This window comes from Eublepharis macularius, chromosome 17 (genome assembly GCF_028583425.1).
Source record: "Eublepharis macularius isolate TG4126 chromosome 17, MPM_Emac_v1.0, whole genome shotgun sequence".
In the NCBI taxonomy this organism is placed as follows: domain Eukaryota; kingdom Metazoa; phylum Chordata; class Lepidosauria; order Squamata; family Eublepharidae; genus Eublepharis; species Eublepharis macularius.
In genome coordinates this window covers 17,282,111-17,294,718 of record NC_072806.1, presented here as the reverse complement: position 1 = coordinate 17,294,718, position 12,608 = coordinate 17,282,111, and the positions used below count along the sequence as shown (strand labels likewise).

The 12,608-nt window shown below is 44.2% G+C and overlaps 1 protein-coding gene across 1 annotated transcript in view; it reads right to left on the bottom strand.

The window, feature by feature from the left end:
- The window catches only part of CAMTA1 (calmodulin binding transcription activator 1), an 807,100-nt gene that overhangs the window by 475,766 nt on the left and 318,726 nt on the right, over positions 1-12,608 (bottom strand). The window contains exon 4 of the mRNA XM_055001694.1: positions 1,601-1,736. Within this exon, the coding sequence (XP_054857669.1) occupies positions 1,601-1,736 (136 nt within the window). The remainder of the gene's footprint in view (positions 1-1,600; positions 1,737-12,608) is intronic.

The following is a 12,608-nucleotide window of genomic DNA, read 5'->3' as shown; positions in this document are numbered from 1 at the left end:
CCAGACAATAGGACACTATCATTTATTTATTTACTAAAAATCATCCCACCCTTCTCTTCCCAAAGGGACCCCATGTGACTTAATACCTTCCTGGTTAGCAACTAACCAAGGGCCTTTGGAAAGAAGAAATGGTCCACAGTGCACTTTGACACCCACACAATTAAGAGCAGCAAAAGGACTTTGATAGTAAAGTCAGTACAAGAATTTAAGCATTTTGAGTTCCAGACACAGAAAAGGCAAGGCAAATCCATCCATTATCCAGATGGGACTTCAACCTCCTTAGGCCACGATCCACAGCAGAGCAATAAGAGACAGTTTGGAAAAGTGCCTGGTCTTGACAGAGGTCTTTGGACTCATTTCACCTGCCACATGTTCCCCAATCACGCCACCTGTCTGCTCAGTCTGACCTGGGCACTACCCAAGCACACAGATGCCACCTCTGCGCTTGGCCAATTTTCAACCATTCACTGCATTGGCATCAGGGAGGTGGGGGAGAATGGAATGCTCAGGCATCAAGAGTCTTATTGCAAACACAGCGCACTCATATATATCTCTAGTCACATTTTAATTATTAACTGTGGAGTGGGAAAATAGGTCTCTAATGGCTAATGGTCATTACAGATCCTTATTATCCTACAAAGCAATTTCAGTTTTCGGACTGGGGATGACAAACACCATTAGGCACCGCATCTCTGCAAAAAAAAAAAAAATCATCCAATTCTCATTAGGTTTTTTAAGAGTTGTGAGTTTTTATTAACTTCATGTTTTTATTGAAAAACTTTTTTAAAAAATGCCAAACTGACTCAACATAGCAGAATCTAAAACTTGACAGTTACTGGAGTAGATCAAAGTGAAGACCTTCCATGAAGTGACTTCTGGATAATATACAGCAAAAGTAAACATGCATTCATTGATGGCAACAGACGCCCCCCCCCCCCCCGGCCAATATGTGAATATATCCATTTCTTACAAAACACACTTGCTCTTGTTCTTTGCCGGCTTCAGATGCTGTCAATAATTTATTTTGGAAATTAAAGGCAAACAAGACTCAACGTTGGATAGATTTGCAAGTGACATTCTTGTTCCATTTTTTTTTAAGAATTACATATTTTTCCTAATACAGAACTGCCCAATTGATTATTATGAATGGTGGAAACAGGGCACCTCTGTCCAAGCACTACACCTCTGCCTGGTCCCAGGAACAAATGTCAACCTTATTATGAAATGAAAGAACATGCCAAAGCTTAGCAAGGAAAGCCCTCGATCTCCAAGTTGCTTGACTTTTGCAACTCTCTACTGCACAAAGAGAAAGACTAGTTTCAAAATCCAGCCCCACAAGTAGCAACAACATCCTCAGGGCATTGCCCTCTCATTGCTGGCCCACACCAACACACCGTCTCACATCTAATGGAAAAGAAACCAAGGCTAGAAGACGAGGAAGGGATGACCCTTCAGCAAAGACCTCCTTTGACTTAGCATTCATAAAATAAAATAAAGAGGGGAACGTAGCCAGTAGGAATCCTACTTGGAAAGTGGAAAGCTCAGCAGAACATGGCAGCCGCCACTCCTGAGCAGCCACGTCATGCATTCATGTGCCCACCTCCACTCCTTGCACCTTCAGCTTCATGTGGTCCTCTCGGGTGGTCTTCCCGTCTTTCCGTTTTTTCCAGCAATATCCATCTTTCCTGTATTTCACCTTCTTCCTGTTGTATAGGATCATGGAGCCATTCTGAGGCCTGAAAAAAGTAAAATAAAAGAGGGAATCCAGTTATACGGAGCACGAATTTAGGCACTGGTTTACATGCACATTCAGCCCACTGAGTGAAGATCTGCACGTGTCGCCATTCCAGAATTTCCATAGCAGCTGTTACCAAAAACGCAATGCTTCTGTCACAGCCGTTCACCTGTTCGGGTGTGAGCAATCATGCATGTCTGAATTGAGACAGCAACCTGATGAAAATCTCAGCAGACAGGCAATATTCCCCATTTGCTATGAATGGGTTTGCCACCTTTGCAGCTTATCCACACTGGATTAATTATGTTTTACAGCCTGAGGGGGGGAAATCTACTGGTAAACATTACACCTAATAAATTACTTGCACCAACAAGACTGGGCACGGTGCCATGGGCTAAGAAACATCAGCTGGGAAGTTGCTGGTCCAAATGTGGAGTGAACAGCCTGCTGTGCTGGGATGGCACTGGCGTTAAGCACATGAGGTATAAGCTGCAGGCACCCAGTTGAACTTCAGCACAGTCAGTCTCCAGTAATCAACAGCACTGTCCTACCTTACAGAGTAGTTGTAAAAATTACTTAAAGAACTTTGCATGATCATCATAATCCCCATATAAATGTTATTTAAGAATGAGCAGATTTTTTTCTTCCAAACCAAGAGACCTGGGTAGGGACAGACAGATAGCGACCATGCTATTTACCACCAAAAGGCTGTTCTATTGTTACCTTTGTGGTATAGGACCAACTGCTATACAACTCCTTCCAAAGTCACTCCACTAAACCTTGTAGCCTTGAGTCACAGAGGAGAAGACTATGCCATGCACTAGCATGAGAAGGAACACAGGCCTTTGACATGAAGCAAGAGATACATAAGGAACTGCTCTGCTTTGACTATCATGTCAAGAGGGCAAAATCAGAAGAAGCCCTGAAAGCAGTCAGCAGAAGGCACTGATACAATTCTAGACTGAACTACTCCAGGAAGGCCAGGAGGGGTGTTTGTGATAGGGGTGTCACACTTTGGAATGTTCTGCCACATTAAAAGACACCTGCAGGTAATAAATCAGCAGTAGGGCAACATGAAACCTTCATCCCCATATGTTATCTTGCTATACGTGTGGTATTTTTATGACTTGGAAGGGAGGCAAGTATGGGCACTCTGTACTAGAATACTAGAAGACTCATTCTCAAAACTTAACACTAACCAGCTCCATGCACATGCAGGTGAAGGTGAGACAACCCAGAATTCTATCTCCTTGTTTTCTATGACAGATAAAAAGGATCCTCCAAAAGAGGGGGGGGGGACAGAAAGAAAAAGCAGTTGCTTATTTTCTGCCCCATAGGATCTCTCAGTACTTTGCAAAGTAATCTCTGCCATATCTTTCAAACCACAATTTCTGGATAGTTAGGGGGCAGCTTTGGCAGCCTAACAGCAGAATAAACACATTGGCAACAGGATCAAACAGAAACGGGCACTAGTTGCACCCTGCAGCAAGGATTTGTAGAGGAAGGAAATGAGGAAAATGCTGCTGACTTGCTGCAGTGAGCTAGCAGCAGTTTCCTCTTTCTGCAAGTATTTAAGATGAATGGTGTCAGAGGTGTGAGCTGAAAGGGAAGAGCGAAATTGCTTAGTCCTTTAGCTCTTAGACTGTGACTTGAGCCTGGGACCTGTGATAATCAGGTTGGGGGACCTAGATCAGCCCAGATTGGTTTGCTTTTGTTTATATATTAGTTTTTGTACTTTGGAGCCTTTTAATTTTTTTGTAAGCTGCTTTGGATCCCTTCAGGGAGAAAAGTCACTTGAAATGCTTAAACAAAATAAATAACATCCACAGGTCAGTGCTGGAGTGGCGCTCGAGATTTCTTTCCTTGCAATTTCCTCTGCCTTCATCAGCTCCAAAAAGTGCTAAGACACGCTTGCCTCTCAGAAGCACACTTTTGGCCACCTTCAGATGGTGGCCGGTAAGTCACTGCCACAGCTTGTCCAATGAACAGCTGTCACCATGCATTTGGTACACAGCTACATGCACACACACACCCATCCCCAATTGCTTTGCCATATGGTAAATTGATATAATGGAAATGCCACTCCTGTACAACATTTGAAGGAGAGAGAGAAAAAATCCACTAAACCAGAATTCACTAAGAAGAGACCATGCATCATTTGCAGACAGCAGCCATGGAGATGGTTGCAAAAATTTATAGGAGTACATTAGTCACAGTAATTTGGCTTTGGAACACCAAGAACAGAAAGAAATACAACAACATTAGCAGCAGTTGCGGCAATAAACAACTTCTGGAGAAAAAGCCAGAGTTGGAGGCATTTGATCATGTAAAATCTCTGGAAGTTGTAGAAGGGAAACTAAACTGACACAAAGAAGATGGGGGGGGCGCTATCCCCCACACCACCCTGCCCTACATTTCTCACCTATTTCTACAGGCCCACACAGATATTTGGTTCTTTAAAAAAGAAACCCTCTGCCTAAAAATAGATAAACTTCTCGTTGAGGGCTGATGATAGAATGATAGGGCCAGCCTGTAGGGGGCATACTCACTCTCTTTTCTGGTTAAACAGACTTCATGGGCTGCAGTAGGGCTTCCAAACCTGTTTGATCAAAGAGGACAGAAGGTGCTTGCTTTCTTAGAATCATAGGGTTGGAAGGACCTCCAGGGTCATCTAGTCCAACCTAGACATGGGCACGAAACGGAAAAAGTCTGAAACGAGAGTTTCGTCGCGATCCATGAATCGCGAATCAAGAAACTTCATAAAATTGACACGTTTGCTGAAACGATTTGTTAGTTTCATGATTCATCAGAACATGGGGCATTTCAATGGCCCCCTTCATACCCAGAGATGCCAAACTTGCAGGCTCTCCTCCTTATCCACCCTCCCAGTTTGCAATACATTGATCGGGAAAGGTGGGAAGGGAAGTGCTGCCAGAGCGCATGACTGAAACAGGGACAGGAAGTTGCTGGATCAGAGGAGGATGAAGGACTGGCCATGGTGGAGCTGGGCCAGGAAGACAGAGTGAGGGGTAGGGTGGGGTGGAGGAAAAAAGGCATCTTCGCCCAAAGACCTTCCCAGAGCAAGGCCAAGAGCTGGAAATAAGAGGCTTCTTTCAGTCTCTTTAAAGCAGCAGCAGCAGCCAAAAGTACAATCCCAAATCCTTCCACACACTCTCCCGCTCCAATCCCAGCAAAATGCTGACATAGATCAGAACAGGAAGTCTGTGGTTGGCCAATAGACCTGCCTAACAGGGTTTAAAGGGATGAGATTGGTGTGCCCATGGCTACAGAAGGCCCACCTCCTTGGTTGCCTAGGGGATTGACCCCCACCCCCAGCTCCTGGTTGCATAGGGCAGAATGGAAGCTGTCCAGATGGCTAGGAGAGCTGCCAATCAAGGGTAACTGGGCTATGATTGGGGTTTCCAATGGCAACAAAAGGTCTGGGCCCATTGTTGCCTAGGGAATCAATGGATTGGAGCCAGCCTGTCTGCAATTACGAATTGTTCATGAAGCTAACGAAACAGGCAAAAAGTCGTGAATTTCATGATCATTTCGTAATAATCGCGGCCCCACAAAACGCTGTTTTGTGACACACAAAACGTCCTGTTTCATGATGAAATTTGCTTCGTGTTTCAATTTGTGCCCATGTCTAGTCCAACCCCCTGCACAATGCAGGAAATTCCCCTCCCCACACCCCCAGTGACCCCTGCTCCACGCCCAGAAGGTGGCAAAACACCTCCAGGATCCCTAGCCAAACTGGCCTGTGAAAAATTGCTACCTGACTCCAAGGTGGTGACCAGCATTACCGTGGGCAAGTAAGAAGGGCCACAAGAACTAAGTACTGATGTAATCCATTCTGCTCTCCCCCTCATGATCTGCCCAGGTTAACAGAATCAGCATTGCTGTCAGATGGGCATCTAGGCTCTGCTTAAAAATCTCCAAAGAAGGAGAGCCCACCACCTCCCGAGGAAGCCTGTTCCACTGAGGGACCGCTCTAACTGTCAGGAAGTTCTTCCTAATGTTATGCCGAAAGCTCTTTTGATTTAATTTCAAGCCGCTGGTTCTGGTCCGACCTTCTGGGGCAGTGGAAAACAACTCCACACCATCCTCTATATAACAGCCCTTCAAGTACTTGAAGACAGTTATCATATCACCTCTCACTCCTGAAGGCCTTTGCCCGCTCTCATCTATGCCTGACACCCTTTCCCCCCCTTCACAGTGCCACTTCTCCTCCAGTTCATCAAGATTTCCCCCTAAACCCCTACCTAATGGAATGAATACTCAATATGGGTAACTGTGTTTCTCAGTTTCACTCCCTGCTGTTTTTTCCTTCCTTCTTTCGGTTGCATCCCTCACTATCAAAGCCTATATTGTCACCCTGCCATTGTCGCATTTTATTTTTGCTCAGGTCACTATGCAGAGCACCAGGGACACTGGTAGAACAAAATTATTATTATTAATAATAATAAAACATAAATAAAACACAAGCCGTGATTAAAGCAATGTCTCCTTTATTCTACCTTTCATTTTCTTAAGAAGGATCTGTACTTCTCCTCCCTCTCAAAGAAAGATGCCTGAACCACACAAACTTAGTGCAGTAGCTCCCATTTAACTCCCAGTCAAGACCTGAAGTCCCTGACACCACATAAGCCAAATTAACTGTCATCCCCACCCCTCCTCCCCAGCAATATCGGCACTGTGACTTTCTATCCTCAGTCAAACAGAGCAAGGAGGAGATTGAATCAACCCTCAGATTACTGCATTTTGGTGCTTGTGCACAATTATATGTCCTGCTGTTAAACTTGTTCTTCAGCTACCCAGTCTACCAATTAAAAACATTTATTGCAAAACTTTAACATGTAAACATAGACTGAAGGTGCAAGATTAGAATAATTTGAAAATGTCGAAGCAAGGGAATGCAAAAATGGTGCAATTCTGGCTTTCTGTGGTCAGTGTTGTCTCCTTAACTCTGCACTTTTGACATGGGGTGGTAACAGAAATCAAGGCCTAACAACAGCTTTGAAATATAGCAATGAGGCTTAATTCAAGTACATGTGCACAGGCTTTAAGAGAAGACCGAAGGAGGGAGGAGGGATAAAAGACTGGAATTTAGACATTTCTGAGAAAGGGCCAGTCCTGGATATCTAGAACAGATCACGTCAACCCACAGGAAGGGCCCATAGCTCAGAGAGAAAGCCCTCAATTCAGTCTTCATTTTCCCCCAATTCAATCTCCATTTAAAAGATCTCAGGTATCAAGGGCTCAACTTTTTTGCCTAAGAATGTGGACAGCAGCGGCCCCTTGCAATAGATGGACCACTAGTCTGACGTGTGGATTAGATAGGTAGCCGTGTTGGTCTGCATTAGAACAGCAGGGTTTCAGCCCAATGGCACCTTAGAGACCAACAAGATTTTCAGACGGTAACCTTTTTTGAGTCAGAGCTCCCTTCTTCCTGTGCGGCCCTCAAACAATAACTAACCAATTCTTCAAGCGGGCGGGCGGGCGGGGGGGGGGGGGATTTGATAAAGAACAGCCTTCATTTTTTTAAAAATGTGTTTAAAATACAGATTTTTGGGCACTCCAAAAAAGAACTCTCATTCTTTCTCCAAGGACTTTCTTCCTCTCTCCCTCTCCTGTCCTTGATCATTGTGGGCATCAGTTCTGCAAACACAGTCCCTTTTCAGAGGAGTTAGCCGTGTTAGTCTGTAGTAGCAAAATCAAAAAGAGTCCAGTAGCACCTTTAAGACTTAAGGCTTATACTACATAGGAATTGGATGGTCTAGCTGTTTTACTGCTGCAAACTAACAGGGCAAACTTCTTTGAAGCCTCACCCAAGCCAACTGGCCCCAAAAGGACACCAAAAGGAGATGTTTACATTTACTAGCAAAGGAATGTTTCGGTTGCACCCTCCCTCTCCCCCCCCCCTAACTGCATCTTCTCTCTCCTCCCCTCCTCTTCTATATTTGACCAGTTTCTGTACTATGCATCCGACGAAGAGAACTTGATTCTCGAAAGCTTATGCTACAATAAAATTGGTTAGTCTTAAAGGTGCTACTGGACTCTTTTTGACGGTCCCTTTTTTAATCTCTGAAAGGTTTCTGGCCTGAGTTTGGTGCTTCCGAGTCACCTTTACTCCAAGGATGCTGGTTCAAGGCTTCCTCAGGGGTGTTGTTTCCTGGCAATACACACCTAACTGGCTTTGATCAAATGACCTTCTTGTCTGGGATTTTAAAGAGCCGATTACAGATCCCAAGACAACCTCCAATTGCAATAACATTCCTTCAAGTTAGCTGAATGCCCTGAAGAAACCGGCCAGTTCTTAGATATCGTCATAACAAATGAGGGTCAAATTTAACCGGATATAAATTCTTCCTAGAGATTTCTCTCTCCTTGTTGTGTGCAGGGATGGAGGGGGGGAAGGTTGAGAAAATATGCCTCCTGTGCTTATCTCTCTAGAACACAAACACGGCCAGCAGTAATAAATTGATGACTGAGGCAAGGCTCAGCAGATCGGGATCCGATAGAAAATCTCCGAAGGCTGTGTTGCTACATTATGGGGGGGAAACAGGGGGAAGCAAAACCCAATCTCACCTAAAGGTTTAGGCTGTAAACTTTCCTTTGGGGATTTCGCTCATCAAATTTATATTAGCCATCCAAGTTTTCTGGGAAGTAGGAGAAGGTCTCTGCACCGGCTGCATGTCGAAGCTGCTCTCCTTACTCTAGCTTAAGTGAGATCACAAAAAGAGCCCTGCTGGATCAGACCAAGGCTGACTGATCTAGACCAGCATCCTCCTGTTTCCAGCACAGGCGTGACTGGCCGTCCAGATGGCTTTGACAAGCTTGCCAGCAAGACATCAAATTGATGAGCTCCACTTTTCCTGTGCCCCCAACAGAGTTTATTTATTATTTATTTTATTTATGTCATTTATGGTCTGCCTTTCTCACTGAGACTCAAAGGGGTTTACAGGGTGTGAGATTAGTACAGTCAGTATCAAGGACAATTTCATAAACAATGCCATAAGGTAAATAAATACAAGTTTACAAAGACATAACATTAGCAAAAATCCAATACAGAGTTGAAGAAATGCTGAAACAAAACATAAGCAATTCTAGGGCTGACTTAGGCGTACATTATTTAAAGCAACAGACAGTACGTAAGGCAACATAGTGGTGAAGTCTATGGTCTCTAACTCATTAGCGGAGTATCTGAGACTGAGTCCCCTCTGTACAATACAAAAGCCTTTTTGAATAATTCAGTTTTGCATTGCTTGCAGAAAGCTAGGAGAGTGGGGACTCTCCTAAACTCCGCAGGTAGGCCGTTCCACAGGGTAGGGACCACCACAGAGAAAGCCCATGTACAAGCTGCTGTTGATTTCACCCTTGTGCAGGGTGGCACCTGCAGGAGACCCTGTTTGGAACAGCGAAGCTGCTATGGAGTAGCATAAGAGGAAGGTGGTTCTATAGGTATACCGGACCAAGGCTGTGAAAAGCTTTGAATATGATAACCAATATCTTGAACTGAGCATGGTAACTGACAGGTAGCCAATGGAGTAACTGCAGAATGGGGGTGATGTTCATGCTCCTGCTCACTCCTGAAAACAGTCGTGCCACAGTGTTTTGCACCAATTGGAGTCTTCTAGTTAACTTAGATGGGAGACATATGTATAGTGTATTACAGTAGTCAAGTCTTGATGTTACCATAGCATGGATCCAGATGGCCAGATCAGCCATGTCGAGCTAAGAAGCCATCTTACCAACTAAAGGTCGGAAGATTTGAGGGTGGAGTCTGAGGATGTTGGTGAGTGTTTGGGTAGGGACCTCCATGGAGTATAATGTCATATAGTCCACTTTCTGAAGCAAGCATTTTCTCCAGGGAACCAGATCTCTGGAGATCAGTTGCAATTCTGGGACAACTCCAGATCCCACCTGGAGGTTGGCATGGCAACTCTAGCACCCAGTACTGGGCATGCAGAGGTATACTGCCTCAGAACAGAGAGGCTGCATTCAGCTATCATTTTAATAGTGTATTTTAGCCTGGGAACTGGTATTCATTTTAAGCTGTTTAATTATCTGTTTTTATGCTCTGGTTGGTTGTTTTACATTGGGTTTTAATTAAGAATTTTAACGTTCTATATTTTTATATATGTTTTATTTTCTAAGTTGCCTCAGGCAGGTTCCCTGGAGAGGCTGTGTAAAAATTCTCAAAATCAATCAATCAATCATGGCTAATAGCCATTGTTAGTAACCTATCCTCCTCTTTAGATTTGCCTCTGAATTTTTTTTAAAAACTCAACCAGTTAAGCCATAATTAGTGGCACAGAAGTCTAGAATTTTATTGGGAATTTTGTAAGGAAGTCCTTTCCCTTCTCTGTTCTCGGCCCAGTGCCCATCAATTTCAATGTAATGCTACAAGGAGGATTAGGAAATTCTCTTTATCCAAATTTCCCCTCAGATTTGGGGATTTCTGATCTTGCCTACAGAACAACAGTGTTACATTAATGATTGCCCGTCCTCACATTTAAATTTTTTTTTGATGCTGTTTAGTTTACAGCACATGCGCATTTTGCTGCAGATTTTTCTTTCTTTCCATGCAAGTTTCTGACGTGCATGAGCACATAGACTGATATTCTGTCTAAGAATTAATCTGGTTTGCAGAGCATTTCTGTTTCGTTAGTTGTCCTCTATCCTCACATTTTAAATTTCTAGTCATGGTTTAGAGTATGACACATGCACAGAATACTGCAAATTTCAGGGTTTTGTTGTTGTTGTTGTTCCTTTGCAGGTTCCTGATGCACATGAGCGCATGGATTGAAAACCTGGGAGGGGATAAAACACCATGTAAACACAGATCACATTGATTCCTTCATGGCTGTGATTTTATTTACATCCATGTGTGCATGACTTTGGCAAACTGCAGAAATCAAGCCACAAAGTAAATGTGGAGATTCTGCAAGTTCAACCGTAAAGCAGGCGGAGTCAAACGCAGAAAAGAAACATGCCACAGAACAGAAACACCCACTCATCTCTGTTGTCTTCTCTCCCATTCAGTTTTCTAAACCTTCCACTATGCCCCTCCCCTCCACAGCTGTCTTTTGTTTTAAACCTCAGAAGTCCCTAACACTTTAACCTCCTCTGCTGCTGCCAGGAAGAAACGGTATATATTATCAACTCATTGTTGTTATTGAATTATTAAATTGTTTATCATTGAATATTAAATGCTCCTTCTCCCTAACGTACAGTTAATAAAAAGGTTGGGGGGGAAGGTTGAAGAAAATCCTCCCCCTTCTGGAACAGTTCATTAATCACCTTGAAGACAGGCCAAGGAAGAGCCCAGTTTTTCTTTTACAATATCATGCCAGAAGACATTCATCAAGTCAAGACCCAAAAGGGAAGGAGGAGAATCAAGCAATTTAATTGTGTCCCTTCAGGGGCAGAGCGCTAGTACTGGGAGGACGACGGATGCTATGCAAATGGTGGGAGCAAAATTATCTGGAATTATTACCCTTGGGCCCCTCAGAGGAACACCAGTGCCATGTGGGCCATTAGCTTTAAATATAGTGAGGAAGGATAAAGAAATATTATTCTGCTGAGTGGGGAAATTTAATTCACACTGGGCTTATGCACATTACACGTCCCTCCTCCACACCCCAAATGGAATCCAATATTGAGCTATGCAAAGAGATAAAGGTGGACTGGCATCTCTTCTAAAATAATGGTTCTTATCCCAACCATCTGGGTGTACAGCCAGCTGCCCTTCTTCTCCCTCTCAAATACTTCACTTCTAAGATTCTGCCAGTCCTCCAAGCCAGAAAGTGTAGAAGCCAGAGGTCCCTTGTTCACAGGCTGGCCCAAGCAAAATGCTCCTCTTTCTGCCTCCACCACCCATCCACACGACAGACTTGATTAAAACAGGACACCGGCTAAGGCAAAAGCACTCACCCATGGGACTCTGCATTTGCACAGCAGTCTTATTTTAACTGGGCTGCTAAACCATGCAAAGCAGCTATGCAATTATTGCCAGGATTCTTGGATGGGAACACTTTTGTATTTATGTAACCCTTTCTCCACTGTGAGTCCTTCCCCCAGGCACCTAATAAGGCACCAGAAGAAACAAGCAAGCAAAGTTTTAAAAAAACAAACCATAGAACTGTAAAAAAAAAGAGGAATCACAAAATGTAGCATTTGCAGCTGGTCTTTAAAATATTTTGCACTGTTTGGATTAGGAATCATTGATTGTTGTTCACCCTCATGAGCCAGTCTGGTGTAGTGGTTAAGAGTGGCAGGACTCTAATCTGGAGAACTGGGTTTGATTCCCCATTCCTCTGCTTGAAGCCCGCTGGGTGACCTTGGGCCAGTCGCAGTTTCTTGGAGCTCTCTCAGGCTCACCCACCTCACAGAGTGATTGTTGTGGGGAGAATAACAACATACCCTGCTCTGAGTGGGTGTAAATTGTCCTGATGGGTGGTATATAAATCAATGATGATGATACGTCCAGGAGCAGGTTGACATAAAGAATCTTATCACCTAGTACTAAGATTTCTGAGGACTTTCCCAGAGCACCCCACCCCCTTTCCCTAGTGCTGCTAGCAACTGAAGCCTGGTAAGAACCCACTCCATCTAGGCCATAGACATGTGGACCTCCTAACACCCTTCCAGGGTGAACGGTCTACATGCCGGGGACACAGATCGGGCCACTGCATGCCCAGCTGGAAGGCAGGGAGTTATTTTACCCATGGGCCAGATATGCCATGCATGGTTCCCTGCATTTCCAATAAGGTGGTGTGCAGTTTACCTTCTGTGTCTCAACAGGAGTCAGGTAGATTGTCCTCTAGGTATAGAATCTGGATTTTAGTCCTCAGGGTGCTAGAGCCCT